This window comes from Moschus berezovskii, chromosome 9, assembly GCF_049115385.1.
Source record: "Moschus berezovskii isolate FMDL1 chromosome 9, NW_MosBer_1.0, whole genome shotgun sequence".
NCBI classification, from domain to species: Eukaryota; Metazoa; Chordata; class Mammalia; order Artiodactyla; family Moschidae; genus Moschus; species Moschus berezovskii.
Window position 1 is genome coordinate 84,464,711 of NC_142468.1, and position 19,046 is coordinate 84,483,756.

The following is a 19,046-nucleotide window of genomic DNA, read 5'->3' on the forward strand; positions in this document are numbered from 1 at the left end:
ACCATATACTAAGCCATATATTAACAGCTATAGTCTGGCTTCGCTAAGATGGTAAAGAATCTGCCTGCAATGCAGGAGACTTGGGTTCGATCCCTGGGTCGGGAAGATCCCCTGGAGAAGGTCATGGCAACCCACTCCAGTATTCTGGCCTGGAGAATCCCATGGACAGAGGAGCCTGGCAGGCTCCTGTCCACGGGGTCATAGAGAGTCAGGCATGACTGATCGACTGAGCACAATACGAGAGAGGCTGCTGCTGCTGCTGCGTCACTTCAGTCGTGTCCGACTCTGTGTGACCCCATAGACGGCAGCCAACCTGGTTCCCCCGTCCCTGGGATTCTCCAGGCAAGAACACTGGAGTGGGTTGTCATTTCCTTCACCAATGTGTGAAAGTGAAGTCGCTCAATCATGTCTGACTCGTAGCAACCCCATGGATTGCGGCCCACCAGGCTCCTCCGTCCATGGGATTTTCTAGGCAAGAGTACTGGAGTGGCTTGCCATTGCCTTCTCCGACGAGAGAGACTAGTGGCTGCTATCAGTTCAGTTCAGTTCAGTCGCTCAGTCGTGTCCGACTCTCCGCAACCCCATGAATCACAGCACGCCAGGCCTCCCTGTCCATCACCAACTCCCGGAGTTCACTCAAACTCATGTCTATCGAGTCAGTGATGCCATCCAGCCATCTCATTCTCGGTCGTCCCCTTCTCCTCCTGCCCCCAACCTTTCCCAGCATCAGAGTCTTTTCCAGTGAGTCAACTCGTCTCATGAGGTGGCCAAAGTACTGCAGTTTCAGCTTTAGCATCAGTCCTTCCAATGAACACCCAGGATTGATCTCCTTTAGAATGGACTTGTTGGATCTCCTTGCAGTACAAGGGACTCTCAAGAGTCTTCTCCAACACCACAGTTCAAAAGCATCAATTCTTCGGCTATACTGGCCTCTATTAACAGATATGCATGCACCTGGGGGATATTTTCCTAAAATGAGCTGGAATCCTTTTTTTGAATAGTTTCGAGTCATACCTCCGGGTGCAGAGGACTCCACCAAAGATACCATTACACCAGCTCCTCCAGAAGTCTGCTCATAGATCCCATGCATTGCCATTATTTCTAGATCTCATTATCATGTCACTATACATAAAGAATGGGAGTGGAATAGGAAGGAGGAAGAGATATGGACATTCCCAAAAGATGGGGAATTTGCTCAGTAAGATCATTCTAACTAGCCAAGAAAACATACGAAAACATTTTAGTATCTAAGAAAAAAAATAACACATTTATAATACTAAAACACACTTCTCTAGTTTTCATTATCTTTTTAATACCGAATACATTTTAAAACAATTATTTGTTTTCAACTGATTCAGCTTTTAAAAATCCTAGTAAATCATTGTTTAAAATAAAAGTTGGCCTTAAAAGCAGTCAACAATTTAGCCACAGGTTAAAGAAAGAATTGTCTTTCCCCAACTTGCTCTTCTACAGACTCCCATGAAGAAATACGTAGCAAACTAAAATTCCAAATGGAACTTTTCTCTTTACCTGGACATTTTTATTTTTCAAGATTTTAATGAGCTCCATTAATATTTATATAATTTCAAAATCTATTTGTTGTTGTTTGGTCGCTAAGTCATGTCTGCCTCTTTGCAACCCCATGGACTACAGCATACCAGGCTTCCCTGTCCTCCACTATCTCCCAGAGTTTGCTCAAACTCATATCCATTGAGTCAGTGATGCTATCTAACCATCTCATCCTCTGCTAGCCTCTTCTCCTTTGGCTCTCAATCTTTCCCAGCATCAGGGTCTTTCCCAATGAGTTGGCTCTTCGCATCAGGTGGTCAAAGTATTAGAGCTTCAGCTTTAGCATTAGTCCTTTCAATGAATATTCAAGGTTGACTTTCTTTAGGATTGATTGGTTTGATCTCCGTGCAGTCCAGAGGACTCTCAAGAGTTCTCCAGCCCCACAGTTTCAAGTCATCAATTCTCTGGCACTCAGCCTTTTTTATGGTCCAACTCTCACATCTTAAGGACTACTGGAAAAAAAACATAGCTTTGACAATACAAACTTTTGTTGGCAAAGTGATTTTTCTACTTTTTAATACATTATCTAGGTTTGCCACAGCTTTCCTTCCAAGGAGCAAGCATCTTTTTATTCTATAAGAATTATTATATCATATATATGATAGTAACATAATGTTATGTAAATAAAGCACAATTTTATTGGACATGAAAAGATATTACTTACTGTGCTTTTATCCTTCAGAAGTTTTTCAATTATTTCAATTAACATTTCTTTCTGCTCTGGATCAAGGCTAAAATATAAAAAGAAAAAAATTTACATTAATTTTTTCCCTTTATTTCTAACTTTAAATGAAGCTAATCATTTCAAGAATATGAAAAATTTTTTAAGTTGGGGGGAGAAAAAGACTTTAGATAGAAATAAACAGAAAACAAATTTAAAGTGGAATGAGGTGATTTTTCCTATTCTATCTAAAGTTGCTCATATTAATTAAACCCAGATATCAGAACTATTAAGAAAATAGTTAAAGAACAAAACCACCTCTTAAAATGAAGTTGAAAACCTTAAGAAAGTAATTACAGTTAGTTAAACCACAAAATCTTTTTTTAACTAGGGGGAAATAACAAAACAGGAATCATTTTTGACCATGGATACCTAACTGTCAAAAAGAAACACAAGGAAATTTCCAAATAAGAATTTTGTATCATTCTAGTTTACTGATGGAGACATGCATAATAAAACCTGCCATCTAAAACCAAAAAATATATGCAAAGGCTCACATATGTATAGAAATGATAGATGCATCTTAATACCAGCTTTACACACCGAAATATTGATAATAATTTCTTCCTAGCACAGAATTCAATTGTTCACTTACTGAGAAACTAAACAATGGGCCTACAAAGAGAAGTTAAGACAATCTAAGCACAGATAGTCCCAAATATAATCATAAGACATAATGGTGATATGGATAAGGCATGATGAGGATAGGGAACAATGATGGAGGCAGGGAGGTTGTAGAAGGTTTCTTTTGGGATGTGACATCTCAGATGAATCTTAAAAAACTTTAGAGCTGGAAAAAGTAGGAAATAGTCTAGGTAGAGACTAAAAAAGGAACAAGAGACGGTAATGAGATAAGAAACATTTTACGGAGAGGACTAACAGGCAGTACTGAGCTCCTAGACTGTAAATTCAAGACAGAGGTAACATGGAGCCCAGTGATGGGCTTTTAAACTGTCACAGTGAGCTGTGATCTTATTTTGTAAGTTAATAAATAGAAAGGATAAAGACTACGAAGCATGAGTTGACTTTGACAATTAACCTAAGAAAATGAATTTCACTTTTCATAAACATTATATAAGTTTATTATTGACCATTATAATTATCTGATTTATAATTACCCTGGAGGACGGCATGGCAACCCACTCCAGTAATCTAGCCTGGAGAATCCTATAGACAGAGGAGCCTGGTGGGCTACAGTCCATAGGGTCACAAAGAGTCTCACTAATGAAGTGACTAAGCCCATAATTGTCTGAACACTCAAACCTTTTAATTCTTCCAAATTCCAGCTCCACTCTCCCTTCTCTAATCTTTCCTAACTAATCCCATTTCTATTTTACTTTAAGAAACCCTATATGCCAATCTCTAAGCTCTACCCTATCAAAGGCACAGTCATTATGCCTTTGTATATACATATTCATTATATAGCAATACCTTACTCAATTATATATTGCTTTAATTATTTGGCATATGTTTGATTTTTCCTTCTCAAAATGTGATACTATATCCTCTAACGTTTTCATACATCTTATGCACATAACACCACACCAAAACCACAAAATTATCTTGATAAAAGCTTGTGAAATAAATGGCAACCAAAAATAACACCAAATTATGAATAATACTTTTATTTAAGCAATATATATTCTACAGAGATCAAGGTACCATATATGTGTGTGTATATATATATAATTATACCATATACCATATATATATCACATAAATATAGTATGGTGCTACATTTAAAAATAAGTATTTAAACAGTATTTAATAAAATAGCTCTGGAAAAGAAGCAAGCAAGGAAGGGAATAGCAGGACCAAAGATGGATAAAGGGGTAACAAAGTGAGCTGAGAAGATAACAAGCTTTAGACTCTACCCTACAATAAATAAGAGAGGAAAAAATCTTAATTTTCTACTAACATAGATGTATGTACAATGAGAAAAACTGTTTAAATGATAATTCAATATCTGATTATTTTTAAGTTATAAAATCCATAAAATATCACTGTCCCTAACAGGCTCACAAGTAGAAACCCTGCAAAGGCTCCCAAAATAACCAAAATAAAATAGAAGACGTATAAAGAATGTTTGTGGGCAAGGGGAAAGAAACATGTTCACTGAGTTTACTTACTCAGTTTAAGGTCAGACTATTATATTAGCGAATAAAATATGCCTCCATGGGCTTTAACATTCCATGCAACATTAAGGATCTTTGGTATTATTTATAAAGTACCAACCTGTACAGTTTTTGTATTGCATGGGCTGCATTCTTCCTAACGTATGGTGATAAATCAGAAGAAGCTTCCTTAATGGCAAGCATCATAATAGGTACAATAATTGGCACTCTAATACTTGACAGAACTCTCAAAGCACTTGCACGAATTAGTTGATTTGGGTCCTAAAAATAGTACAAAAATATTCATCAAAATTTCAAGTTTGCAATATTTCAAACACATCATTATGACAGAGTTAACAGGTACTTATAGGATATAACACAACAACAGCAAAAAAAAAAAAAGCTACTTAATTTAAAATAAATAACCAGTATATGGAAATGGCTAAGGAAAAAGAGAAATAAAATGTTTCTTTCTCTGAATAATGTTTTAACAAGCATAGTAATGTTTATAATTCTACTTGATCATGTATTACCAAACATGTGGGTTTTCAGAGCTTCATAATAATAAAATGCTGCAGGTTGTTAATTTTATCTTTAAAAAAAAAACTCATGCCCCTTCTTTGTATACTTTCAACAAGTTAGTGTAATGATGAAGAGTTCTCTGATGCACAATAATGATTACATTGAACATAAAGGAACGTACAAGGCAAAGCCCAGTTGACTATATAAATTATTTTCCAAGGGTATTGAATAGGCACAGTGAGAGGCCTTTTAACTCTTTCAAAACATGACTGAACCATTGAGTGGATTACTGCTCCACTTCTTTAAATGACACAGCTTCAGCTGTGCAGAAATGCTGCAGCTATTTGCCTGCTCATTCTGTCATTTACCTTCAGAGCTCGCTGAAAAGTGCTTATGGACAAGAGGGCCAGATCCTGCTGCTCTTCAGCGTATCGGACCAGGTAAACATACACTAACTTCTTGATCTGTGAAAAAGAAAAAACCATTTAATCCCAGCCAGAGTGAAAACTAAACATTCAATACTGTCTATACAAAAATCCTTTCTCAACTTTGCTGAACTAAGTAACAGAACCTGCTCATAGCCTACATTGTAAAATAAAGATAATATAATTAATAGAAACAGAAAAAGTTTGTGAAGTAAGGATTTTACTAATCTGTAACAGCAACATCCTATCAAGGTGTCCTTCCTCTTGAAGGGAAAAAAGTTCCTGAGCAAAACTCATACAAGAGTTTTAAAACATTAACTAAACTGCAAAAGTATTTTCAAAATAAGGGATACAAATAATATAAGGAACTTGGGTTCTGTCCACTAACCAACTACATGGTATGGGAACTTACATTTGCTCATCTGTCAAAAGATGATGAAACGCAACTCTGATCCTATGATAAAATTCAGATTCCAACAGACATTACATATTTTCAGCTCCGGAAGAATGTGTGACTACAGCATCAATTTAATGCAATAAAAATTCCAGACAGATGAAAGTGTGTTCTGAAAACTGTTTTCAAAGGCAATTAAATCACTAAACTTATAACAAAATTATGATGAGCAGAAAAATTAACCAGAAATTGAAATCTGAGTTGAAATACATCAACTGCTTCCTTATGACACTGCTTTCAGCTTGTATCTCCCTTTTCAAATATCTTCAGATACCACTGTTTGATTAATTTTCTGATATATTTCCATAGTACATATCTAAAGGTTTATGGAATGTTCAAAGAGCATGGGAAAGAAGGGGAAGTAGCTAGAAACAGCTGAAAAGGAAAACACTGCTTATTGGGCCATATTTTACACCATAGGAACCAATGTTGGATTTCTTTAGGGACAACTGCCAGGGCTTCCTTGGTAGCTCAAACGGTAAAGAATCCACCTGCAACGCAGGAGACCTGAGTTGGCTTCCTGGTTTGGGAAGATCCCCTGGAGGAGGTAATGGCAACCCACTCTAGTATTCTTGCCTGGAGACTCCCACAGACAGAGGAGCCTGGCAGGCTATGTAGTCCATGGGTTCGCAGAGTAGGACGCAACTGAGCAACTAAGCGCAGCACGGCCATGGCCTTCTCTCCCTTATGCCTCAACTACTCTTGACACAGACAGCAGTGTTCTGAGGTCCTTCACCATCCTGTTTGTTCCCTTCTGAATTCGCCCCAATTTGCCTATATTATTTTCAGTGTGGCACTCCAAGCTACAAATGAAATCTAAGCAAGACAAACTAGTTAAGATTTTGTTCCAGATGAGGTGCTTCTACTGAGATAACTAATTCCTGACTAAAACCATATACTTTTCCCAAATGTACTACTGACTAAATCAATCCACACTTGAATAATTGGCCTAGTGAGGTCTTTTAAAAGGACAGTATCTTCTTACACATATCTATAGAAATTTTCAGTAACTTAAATTCAATCAATCATGGCACCCTCCTCAGAAAATTTTAGCTCTTAATCTATAATCCAACCTATTTCGCTATTCTTCACAATTTCAGGAACAAGAGTGAAAACTTAATGAACATACTTTCTACATCTTTATCATTACTAATAAAAATGCTAAACACACCATTTCAAGGTAATATCAGTTTGTCTGTACTATACTGACAGGGCTATAGGTGAAATTAACAAAAAACCTATTTCCAGTTACTCTTCAGTGTTGAATAGACCCACAGAATCTTAAAAACGAAATCTAATACATAATACAGCCCATACTGTATGTACAACCTGCTCAATACAGCCCATAATCTTCCCTTTCCAGTCTATCAGAAGGTCCTCAAATATAACTTGATTTTCTGTCTCAATCTCCACTTAGTTTATCATCCTTTTTTCTCTCAAGTTTTACTAATCAAAATCTTCCATAAAAGCAAACATTAAACAATAAAATTTCCACTAGTAGGGGAACAGTAAAACAAATTACAGTATATCCATATAACACTGTATTATGTGGCCATTATATATAATTAAGTGAATCTATATTTGACATTGAAAATATGTCCTTGTGAAAATTTTTGAGGATGTAAAACAGTATGCGTTCTATGATCTCATTTCTGTATTAATATAAAATATACACATCCGTTCCGTTCCGTTCCATTGCTCAGTCGTGTCCGACTCTTTGCGACCCTGTGGACTGTAGCCTACCAGGCTTCTCCGTCCATGGGATTCTCCAGGCAAGAATACTGGAGTGGGTTACCGTTTCCTTCTCCAGGGGATCTTCCCGACCCAGGGATCGAACCCAGGTCTCCTGCATTGAAGGCAGATGCTTTAACCTCTGAGCCACCAGGGAAGCCCAAATATACACATATATGCTTATTTTATCAGTCTTAGGGTACACCATCAATTTTTAAGATGTACCATAATTTCATGGACCACAAGAAAGGTACAAAACCTCTGCCAATTTTAAGTCATCCTCAATTATAAAGATAAGTCCTAACTGCATAAATTTTAAAATAGAAAACACATGTCTTAGACCAGACATAATATGGTAATAATAGCAAATAGTTATATATTTAACTATGTGTCAGGCACAGTTCTAAATGTTTTATTTAGATTAATTTTATATTCACAACTCAATGAATAGATATTATCATTTCTATGTTACAGGTGAAGAAACTGAAGCACAGAGAGGTTAGGTAACTTGAGCAATATGGAACTCTGTTAAATGAAGAACCAAGATTCAAATCAGCTAAGTATAACAGTTAAAAAATTATACAGGAAAATGCTAACAGTGACTATCTTTGGGTAATGATATTAACCAGTGACCGTCTCTCTTTACATCTTTCTATATTATTTAATTTTTTTACAATGAATATTAAGTTTATATTCATAACCCAATAAAGACATTTTCACTTCAGGGATGAATCTCATCTTTCCAAGCAACCTCCAACCCAAAAATAATAGTACTTTCTCTGATTTTATAAGTATTTGAAGTTTTCATTATCAACAATCTGAAACAATGTATTTTTAGGCCTCCCACACTCCTCTAAGATGGCTTTTTTATAGCACTGGCAACATGTAGCCACCAGAACTATTTTAAATGAGTTCAACAGACAAAAACTCAGCTAAATCAACAACCTTTTGCAAGTCAACCCAACTGTGACAGCCCCTTGCTTATGAACGTTAGCCAATCAGGAACAAATTCACTCAAAAAAAAAACACACCTTGGCGTGTCAATCAATCAAAAGCAGATCTCACCCAAGTGCCCATTCATCCACAGATGATACCAACCCACTCAGGCTCCTTCAAGTCCATGAAACCTTCAAATGATCATTGAATCAAGTGATCTCACATAAGAATACAAACAATGGGTTCCAAAATTAAGTGATGCTAGTATACAAGATGGTAACCAAATGATCCAAATATACCCAATGCTTTAGATTACACTTAAATGGATATATAAAATCTTTAAATTCTTAAATCCCAGTTTAAGAAGCATGTATCATTTTCCCCCCAACCAGATTTTAAAGTTCCTAAGATTACAACAGCACCAAAAAGGAGCCAACATTTGCTGGTTGACTGATCCGCACCAATTTAAACATATCAAATCAACACAAGATTTTAAATAAGATATTTTTCAAATCCACCTTGGAATGAAAGTGAGGTTATTTAGTACAGGCACCATTCCTTAGTCATCTGTATGTTCACATAGCCTGGCACACGGTAAGAGCCCAATAATAATCAGCTGAATGAAACATCACAGCCCAGTGAGAGACAGGGCGGGCAGTGAGGGGGGGTGGGAGACACTTCCTATTAGATTGCTATATCTAACTTACTACCAATAGTTATAATTCATGAAACAGATGTTTAAAAGGACATCAACACACTGTTAGAAAACAACAGGTATTAAGAAGATTGCCTCCAAAGTCTAACTTGTGGGTTTTTTAAAGAAAATTAATTATTTAAAATACTCTTTCTCTTCACCAATTATATTCAGATCTCAGTCTACAGTCCTCAAGAAAGTGTGGAAACAAGAATGGGTTGGGTCCACACCCACCTCCTTATCTTCTTGGGATTTATTTCTCAGCAACATCTTTATTTACCTAGCTGTAAGCCAGCTCTTGAAGCTGAATTATGAACTCCAAAATATATCTAGTATATATACTGGCAACACTGAAACGTTCAAACCACAGCTGAGCTAGCAGGCATTGCTATAATTACTCACCACTGGAGAAGGATTTTTATGACTGTTATAGCAAAAAGCATAACAATATTAAATCACAGAAGGTTGCAAAACACTAAATTTGTTCAAGTTCTGTTATAAGAATCAATCAATATTGACCACAAGAGGCCTATGCACTGACTGGCTGCAGGTGTGCAGAGAAAGCCTACTTTCCCTGAAACCATTCTGTGACCAGAAATGGGAGTACTTAAAGCTTCGTGACTACACCACTCTCTGATCAGTTACTTTCACTCAATGTTACAATACTCCTTGCTGTAAAGCTAATCACAGCAGAGCCCCAGTAGGCTGGAAGAACACAGGCAGATCTGTTTAATTAGCTTATCAATACTAGTGCATCAAACTTCATGAGTTATTGACTAAACCTTTGATTATTTTTGTACTATAACCACTGATTGCTTACTAGGTCACTTTCGGTATCATTTGACATCGAATGGCAGATGACGTACAGCTCAACTGTGTGTCTAAGGCAGCATGTACTTGTAAAAATGAAATTTTGTACTTGACAGCAATGAAACATCCATTTTCTGAACATAAATTTTAAGCAGCTTAGGTCAGTTTTTCCACAACATTAGAGGATTAAGCCTGTTTCCAAAAACTAACAGTATTTTAAGAGCAAAGCAAACCTAGAACAAACAGATCAATACAGCAGTCCCCCTCTATCTGTGGGGGGTACGTTCCAAGACCCTCAGTAGATGCCTGAAACTATAGATAGTACTAAATTTCATACATACTATGGTTTTTCCTACACACACATACTTAAAGTTTAACTTATAAATTAGGCACAGCATGAGGCTAACAATAATAATAATAAAGGGAACAGCCGTAACAATATACGAAATGAAAGTTGTGTGAATCTGATCCCTCTCACTCACTGGACTGCACCTACCCTTCTCCTTTTTGTGGTGATGGGAGATGATGAAATACCTATGTGTAAGATGAAGGCAGGTGAATGAAGCTGGCACTGTGATACAGAGTTAGGCTGCTACGGACCTTCTGATGTTACATCAGAAAGAGGATCATCCGCTATGGGTGATCCTGGGATCACCGAGCATGAAATGTTGATGGTTAGATGTCAGGAGCAGATGTCATCAATGGTTGGGGATCCCAGAGAGAATGGAACAAAATTTCATCACACTATGTGTTATAGTGAGCAATTTAAAACTTATAAACTGTTTATTTCTAGAATTTTCCATTTAATATTTCTGGGCTGCAGCTCACCATGGGTAACAGAAATCATGGAAAGTGAAACCATGGGGCAGAGGCAGACTACTGCGATTATATTTATAGGGACATTTCTGTTACAAATATTAGACAGCATATCAGAATCTGATTGTAAAGGCTAAAAATGAATAGAAAAGTTCTACTATTGATAATTGAACATTACAAATAGCTCTGAATAAACAATTAACAGTACAGAATTTTCTATTTAAAACAAGAATCCTGGAAGTCTAGAAGGAACTAGTTATAGCATAACTTATTACCAATATCTAAGGACTTGGTCATTTCTAACCATATCTAAAACATAAAAAATTTATATACCCAAATGGGCCGAAGACCTAAACAGACATTTCTCCAAAGAAGATATACGATTGTCAACAGGCCCACACAAGAGTGTTCAACACCACTAAACATTAGAGAAACGAAAATCAAAACTACAATGAGGTACTACCTCGCTCTGCTCAGAGCAGCCATCGCTTAAAAAAAAATCTACAAATAACAAATGCTGGAGAGAATATGGAAGAAAGGGAACCCTCTTACACTGCTGGTGGGAATGTAAATTGGTTCAACCACTATGGAAAACAGTACAAAGCTTCCTCAGAACACTGAAAAAAAAGTTGCCATATTACCCAGAAATCGCACTCCGGGGCCTATACCCAGATAAAACTGTCATTTGAAAAGATAGATGCATCCCTATGCTTTCAGTAGCACTATTCCCAATAGTCAAATCATGGAGACAACCTAAATGCCCATCAACAAACGAATGAACACATAAGATGTGGTACATATATACAATGGAGTGATTGCTGCTATTCAGTTGCTCAGTTGTGTCCAACTCTTTCGCAACCCCATGGACTGCAGCACTCAGGCTTCCCTGTCCTTCACGATCTCCAGAGTGTGCTCAGATTCATGTCCACTGAGTCAGTGATGCTATCTAACCATCTCATTCTCTGCCGCCCTCTTCTTCTGCCCTCAATCTTTCCCAGCCATAGGGGTCTTTTCCAATGAGTTGGCTCTGTGCATCACATGGCCAAAGTACTGGCGCTTCAGCTTCAGCATCAGTCCTTCCAATGAATATTCAGAGTTGATTTACTTTAGGATTGACTGGTTTGATCTCCTTCCTGTCCAAGGGACTATCAAGAGTCTTCTCCAGAATCACAGTTCAAAAACATCAATTCTTCGGGGCTCCACCTTCTTTATGGTCACACTCTCACATCCATACATAACTACTGGAAAAACAACAGCTATGACTATACGGACCTTCGTCAGCAAAGTGATGTCTCTGCTTTTTAATATGCTGTCTAGGTTTATCATAGCTTTCTTTACAAAGAGCAAGCATCTTTTAATTTTGTCCTTGCATTCACCATCCACAGTAATTTTGGAGCCCAAGAAAATAAAATCTGTCACCGCTTCTACAATGGAATACTACTCCTTAAGTATGAGATAATCTTTAAGAATGAGGTAATACCTCATTCTGAGTCAATAGACATGACTTTGAGCGAACTCCAGCAGATGGTGAAGGACAGGGAGGCCTGACATGCTGTAGTTCATGGAGTTGCAGAGAGTAGGACACAACTTAGCGACTGGACAATGACAACAATAGCATTTACAGCAACATGGATGGACCTAGCAATTATCATACTACGTGAAATAAGTCAGAAAACAGACAAATATCACATGGTATCACTTACGTGCGGAATCTAAAATGTGACACAAATGAACTTATCCGTGGAACAGAGATTCACAGACACAGAGAACAGCCCTGTGGTTGCCAAGGGGAAGAAGGGGTTGGGGAAAGGATTAGAGAAACAAACTGTTACACAGAATGGATAAATAACAGGGTCCTGCTGCAGAGCATAGAGAACTACATTTTCCATCCTGTGAAAAACCATAACGGAAAAGAATATAAAAAACAATGTATATATATAACTGGTTCACTTTGCTGTACAGTAGAAACTGATACAGCAGTGTAAATCAACTCTCCTTTAATACAATAAAGTTAAAAAAACAAATTTATACCAATGCCAGATACCTCCCAAAGGATAGCTAATACCAGATGATGATAAAAGGTCAAAGAAACTAAAGAAAAAGGAGGAAGGATTCAAACAGGAAGGATGGCTTTAAAAGGGGAATGACCTAAAATGGTTTCTGAAGCCAAGCTGCCTGGCTTTGGATCCTGACTGCCACATACTAGTATGTGACCTTGCTTACATAACCTAATCTCTCTGCTACTGTGTTCTCATAATAAAAATATGGAAAACGAAAGAACCAAATTCACAGGGTTGTTTGAGGATAAAATGAGTTGTTACATGTAAGGCACTAAGACAAGCTTTACCCATGGCTCACAACTTTTCTAAGTGAAATCTTTATTTTTTTCCCCCAGCTACTTGAACTTTCTTATACCAGAAATCATAAAACTAATGTACATATCAAATTAGGAGCTCAGACAGCTCAGATGGCATTGTCATACCACAAAAACAGTTTAACTGAATTATCAGTTCAGAATTATACATTGTAACAAGCTCATAAATTGTACTTAATAAGTATCTACTAAACTAATCATAAGTAAACTTTGAAAATACTGTAAGATTACATGCTCAGTCTAGATTTAACTAGAATCTTAGAAAGAACAGTTCATCAACTTAAGTCCAATATTAATTTATCCTAGTTCTTCAGTTGGCAACAAGTATACAAGTGTTTCGATTTTAATTTACTCAAGTTAGTAAAGTTCACTCTATGATGCCTATTCATTTGTACACAAAATTCATCTATCTGAAATATGTATTGTACTTACTATCTAATAGAAAAGGAAATTACTTCAAAATGTATCTAAAAAGTAGGTTTAAAATTTTTATAGAATCTTTAAAATCCTATAAATTATCCTATTAAAAAATTTAAGATGACAGGAATACATTTTACATACTGAAATGTATACTCTAGAAATTGTATAACATATACTTCGCCACGCTTGTCCACATTTTGAACATGCAAACGCAAATTATTTAAACTACTAGTTTCTCTTATATGAGAGATTAACCCCCAATCTATTGCATAGTGTTCAAATAATAGCTAAGAGTCTACATCATATCAACATTGTGTTTGTATAACACAAATGAAATGTGACCTGGCTGATCTGTTTGTTTCACTTAAGCAAAAAACTCTAATCATCATTCTCAAGTCATGATTATTTTAGGCACTCTATTTTTCTTGTACCAAATGCAATCTTTTCATTAGAAAATGCCTTGTTTTCCAATCCAGAAGTAATTAAGTAATACTGACTATAAAACTGCTAATGATACGCAGCTTACTTAATATATTCTATAAGACCCAGTCACAGAACTCCAATAAAAAGGATGGAAAAGAGGAAGAGAATTTTCAAGCATGTAAACCAGTTATAAATTGAAAATTCGTCATGGAAAGTAGGAAAATTTGAGAGTAATGTTTTCATTTGACTGATAACTTTCCAGATTATGATATAAAGCTATAACTTAGAAATAATAACTGAGAGACCTTATTTACCCTCCCTACCGTAACCACACAGAAAATCAGGGGGGAGAAAATGAAACAAAAGTTTTCATATGTTGGACACCAGGCAGTACATTACTGTGAACCCTGAGAAAGGGGAAAACATTCAAGGGAGCAACTCAAACAGAATCCGGAAGACTCACTGTGCCGAGGAGACAGTGATCAAAGTTCACACAAGCTAAGGGTGCCTGAGTTTGCAAAGCAGAATACCAAAAAGGAGGGAACTTCAGAGAGAGAAAGAAGGCACTCTGGAGAGGAACAACATCAAACCGTGGGCTAGCACGATCTTGCACATAAGACGAAACTACCTGAAGCCAGACCAGAAAAACACAGGGAAGAAGCAGGCAGAACAGACACCAAAGATCACAAAAAGCAAGGAAAAGCTCATGTTCTCACCAGCCAGAGAGAAAATATCTCATAAATACATGTATGACTGAGCAGAATCCTAAGGTACTGCTTTAGTAGTGGGGTTACATTAGTCTAGACTAAAGGTGTTTCTGTATCTTTTAGTAAACATTCAAAGTATGCTTCGACAAGTATCCTCCAATTAAAATTTAAAAATAACAACAAAAAAAGAAAGGATAAGGTGGTAAGAAATTCGTATTTAGTGGACTAGCTTGGAGATCTGATACAGCTACTGACTGTTTCTCAGAGTTTCTAAGCAGTTAAAATAAAGCAGTATAAAATATCCAAAACAAGTATGCTTTTAAATAATCAAATGATCCACATAAACTTAACTGTGCATCACAAGAAAACTCTACACAATTTAAACAAAAAGCAGGACAGTGTGAATCATAACTGTGAGGAAAATCAGTCTCCGGAAAAAGACTTAAAATGACAGAAATGACAGAACTAGCAGAGGGATGTTACAACTATTATAGATATGCTCCATATGTCCAACAAGGTAGACAAAAATATGAATATGCTGAAGAGATAATTGGAGGATATAAAAATGATCTCATTAAACATGTAGAAATGAAAAATACAGCAGCTGGTAAGATAACCATACTGCAGGGGTGTCACAACAGCTCGACACTACAAAAGGAAAGATGGGTTAACCTGAGCATTTCTCAAGTGAAGCACAGAGAGAAAAGACTGAAAAAGTGACCTGTGCAGCAGAATCAATTAGTGTACTGTATGTCTACTTGAAATACCAGAAGGAATGAAGACAGAAAAGACATATTTTTGAAAAACTAATGTTTGAAATGTTTATAAATTTTAAGAAAACTATAAACCCACACGAGTAAGAAGCTCAACAAACCCCATGCAGAATAAGCATGAAGAAAAATATGTCAAGGTTCAGTTCAGTTCAGTTCAGTTCTGTTCAGTCGCTCAGTCATGTCTGACTCTCCGCAACCCCATGAATCACAGCACGCCAGGCCTCCCTGTCCATCACCAACTCCTGGAGCTCACTCAAACTCATGTCCATCGAGTCGGTGATGCCATCCAGCCATCTCATTCTCGGTCGTCCCCTTCTCCTCCCACCCCCAACCTTTCCCAGCATCAGAGTCTTTTCCAGTGAGTCAACTCGTTGCATGAGGTAGCCAAAGTATTGGAGTTTCAGCTTTACCATCAGTCCTTCCAATGAATCACAGTAAAACTGAAAACCAGTGATAAAGAGAAAATCTTAAAATCAACAGAGGAAAGAAAAGATAGCTTACACAGAGAGAAATGAATGACAAGACACTTGGCATAACAAGCCATGTAGGTCAGAAAACAATAAAATATTTTTTTAATACTAAAAGAAAGAGACAGTAAAGAACACAGAAATAGACATTTTACTCAGCAAAAATGTTTTCAAATTGTATACAAAAAAAGAGAAAGACTTTTTTAAACAAAAGCTGAGAAAACTCATCACCAGCAAAACAAGAAACATTAAAGAAATTCCTCTAGTTATTCAGGGAAAAAAAATTCAGTCATTCATGGACTTACATGAAGGGATCAAAAGGGACATGAATGGTAAACACTGAAGGACAAATAAAAGACTTTGGGGGATGGGAAGGGAAGCTCATTTTTAAATCTCTTTAATAGATATATGGACTTTAATAAATATATGGTAATTTTGGAATAAAACCCCAGTAGAACAATCTCCCACATATAATTAAAAAACCTAGACATAATACAAAAAGCACTAAAGTCCCTGGCAATGAAACAGAAACAGATTCTTCTGGTATAGAGAGTATGTGCAAAGATGGTAAGAAAAAGAGCTGCAGGAACTAACTGGCCCCATTTCCATGGTTTTCTGCTGAGGCTAAGTGAGCAGTGAATGACGTACAGGTAGAGGCACTAATGGACAAACCAGCTTCTCTGACAGAGCCCAACAGTGAACACAGCAACACTGTGGCCACTGAAGAAAACAGGGGGTCATAAAGCACAGCCTGGAGATGGGCTCCCCGAGCAGCCTCCAGCCACATCTCGGACTGACTTCGCAAGCACGCAAACTCAGAACAGACTTAAAGTGCTCCACAAAAGACAAAAAATATGACATTAACTTGCTGCCTATGCAACAGAATTTGAAATCTGAATTGAGGCAAAATAACTGCCTTCTAAAACAAAAACATCACCTATAGAATATAAAAGGATGCAGAATCTACGTAATTTAATATTCATTATTTCAAAAGAAACAACCCAAATTACACAACATAAGAAAAAGTTAAAAAATGGAACATAAGCACACAAGAAAAGGAGATCAACGAATACAAGCCTGAGGAAATTAGGATACTGGAACTAGCAAACAAGGATTTTAGAGCTGGTGTTACACTTATTCTTAAGAAAAAGAAAATGTGCTCTCCATTAATATAGGATATAGGAAATTACAGCAAGGAAACAAAGGATATAAAGGGATAAACTGAAATCCTAAAATGAAAAAATAGTTTTAATACTTTTAATGTCTTAATTTCTAAAGTAAAAATGAATGTACTTAATTAAAAGGAGTGAACAGAAGAATGAGTAAGGAAACTCAAAAACAGATGAGTAAGAATTATATAATAAAGAATAAGAAGAAAATCTAAACAAAAACCAACAAAGTTTCATACATTCTCAGATAAAAATTAAACAGCATATGCAATTTTAATACCAGAAAGAGAAAAAAAGAAGAGGGCAAATATTACCTGAAGAAATAATCGCCCCAAATTTTCCACTTTTGATCAAATACAGGAACTTACAGGACTAAGATGCTCAACACACACCAAACCAAATGAACACGAATAAGATCACACCAAGGTACAGTATAGTCAGATTACTCAAAGCCAAAGATAAAGAGTAAAACATGAAAGCATCAAGAGAAAAATTACAAATTATACAAGAAAATCAATGATCCAGTCATCAGAAACTTTACATAAGAAATGATGGATAGCAAAAAATCTTCAAAGCATCTTTAAGTGTTGAAACAAAAAGAAACTATTAACCCAGAAGTCTACAACCAGTGTAACAATTCTTCAGGAATGAAGGCAAAATGCAAACATTTTCAGATAAAAGTAAGAGAATTGACTGCTAGAGATCTCCGCTACAGAAAAAGCCAACAGAAATTCTTCAGGCAGGATGATCTTGATACTGACAGAAATCTGAATCCTTAGAACTCAAAGAGAACACTGGATATGATAAATATCTGAATAAATGATAAATACTTTTTTCTGTTTTTTCTTTTAATTCCTTTATATCACATAAGTATTTAAAGGAAAAACTGCACTGTCTTATGATGCTTTTAACTTATATAAATCTGGTAAGTTAATAACTAAAACATAAAAGACAATAGGGATATGAATATATACAGTTGCAAGATTTCTATACTTTATGTGAAGAAGTGCAACATTAAACATAACTGGACTGTGAAAAGTTAAGTGGATACAGCCAACACTAAGAAAAAAAAATACAAAGTATGGGTTAAAAATAAAAGCAAGAAAAATGTAACTGTGGTTCCATTAAAAAAGAGGAAAAGAAGAGAGGAACAAAAAAACAAAGGAACCAAAAGAAAAGAAATGGTGTAATAGCACACTCAAATTCAACAACATCAATAAATACATCAAGTGTTAACAAAATAAACACTCCAATTACAAAACAGAGATGGAACTTCCCTGGTGCTCCAGTGTCTAACAATCCACCTGCCAGTGCAGGGGACATGGGTTCAATCTCTGGTCTGGGAAGATTCCACATGCCACAGGGGAACTAAACTTGGGCACCACATCTATAATACTGAAGCCCGTGTGCCCTACAGCCTGTGCTCTGCAACAAGAAAAGTCACTGCAATGAGAAGCTCACATACCTCAACTAGAGAATAGCCCGTCTAACGCAACTAGAGAAAGCCCATACACAGCAACAAAGAACTAGTACAGCCAAAAATAAATAAAAAAACAAAAAACCCACACCATTTGCTCAGATCTATCTCTATTTCTCTTCATTGAACGTTTCCATCCTACTGATCTTTCTCAACAGTTTTTACATGGGCTTATTCTATTTTTCTTTCACACTCTATCAGAAGTCATTAGTCCAGATTCATATTAGTCCATCTGCTCTAGTATTAACTACTTTGGCCTCAAAGTTCTGTGACTCTCTCAACATTTATACAGAGACCAATAATTGAAGGCTCCCACTACATCCTGCCTTCTGCTCCCCTCCTGCTATGCTGAGAAAGGGTCTACCAGAACTAAGATGCTCCAGGAAAACCACTAGATTTGGAGTCCTAACACCTGGATTCAGTCTCTGCCCTGATTAGGCCTGT

At 36.5% G+C, this 19,046-nt stretch overlaps 1 protein-coding gene across 2 annotated transcripts in view; it reads right to left on the reverse strand.

The window, feature by feature from the left end:
• Positions 1–19,046, reverse strand: part of AP3B1 (adaptor related protein complex 3 subunit beta 1) — a 251,388-nt gene that overhangs the window by 184,594 nt on the left and 47,748 nt on the right. For both annotated transcript variants that reach the window (XM_055437122.2, XM_055437121.2), the window contains exons 4-6: positions 5,295–5,390; positions 4,526–4,686; positions 2,234–2,300 (exon numbers count right to left, since the gene is read on the reverse strand). In XM_055437122.2, coding sequence (XP_055293097.1) covers positions 2,234–2,300; positions 4,526–4,686; positions 5,295–5,390 — 324 coding nt within the window. The remainder of the gene's footprint in view (positions 1–2,233; positions 2,301–4,525; positions 4,687–5,294; positions 5,391–19,046) is intronic.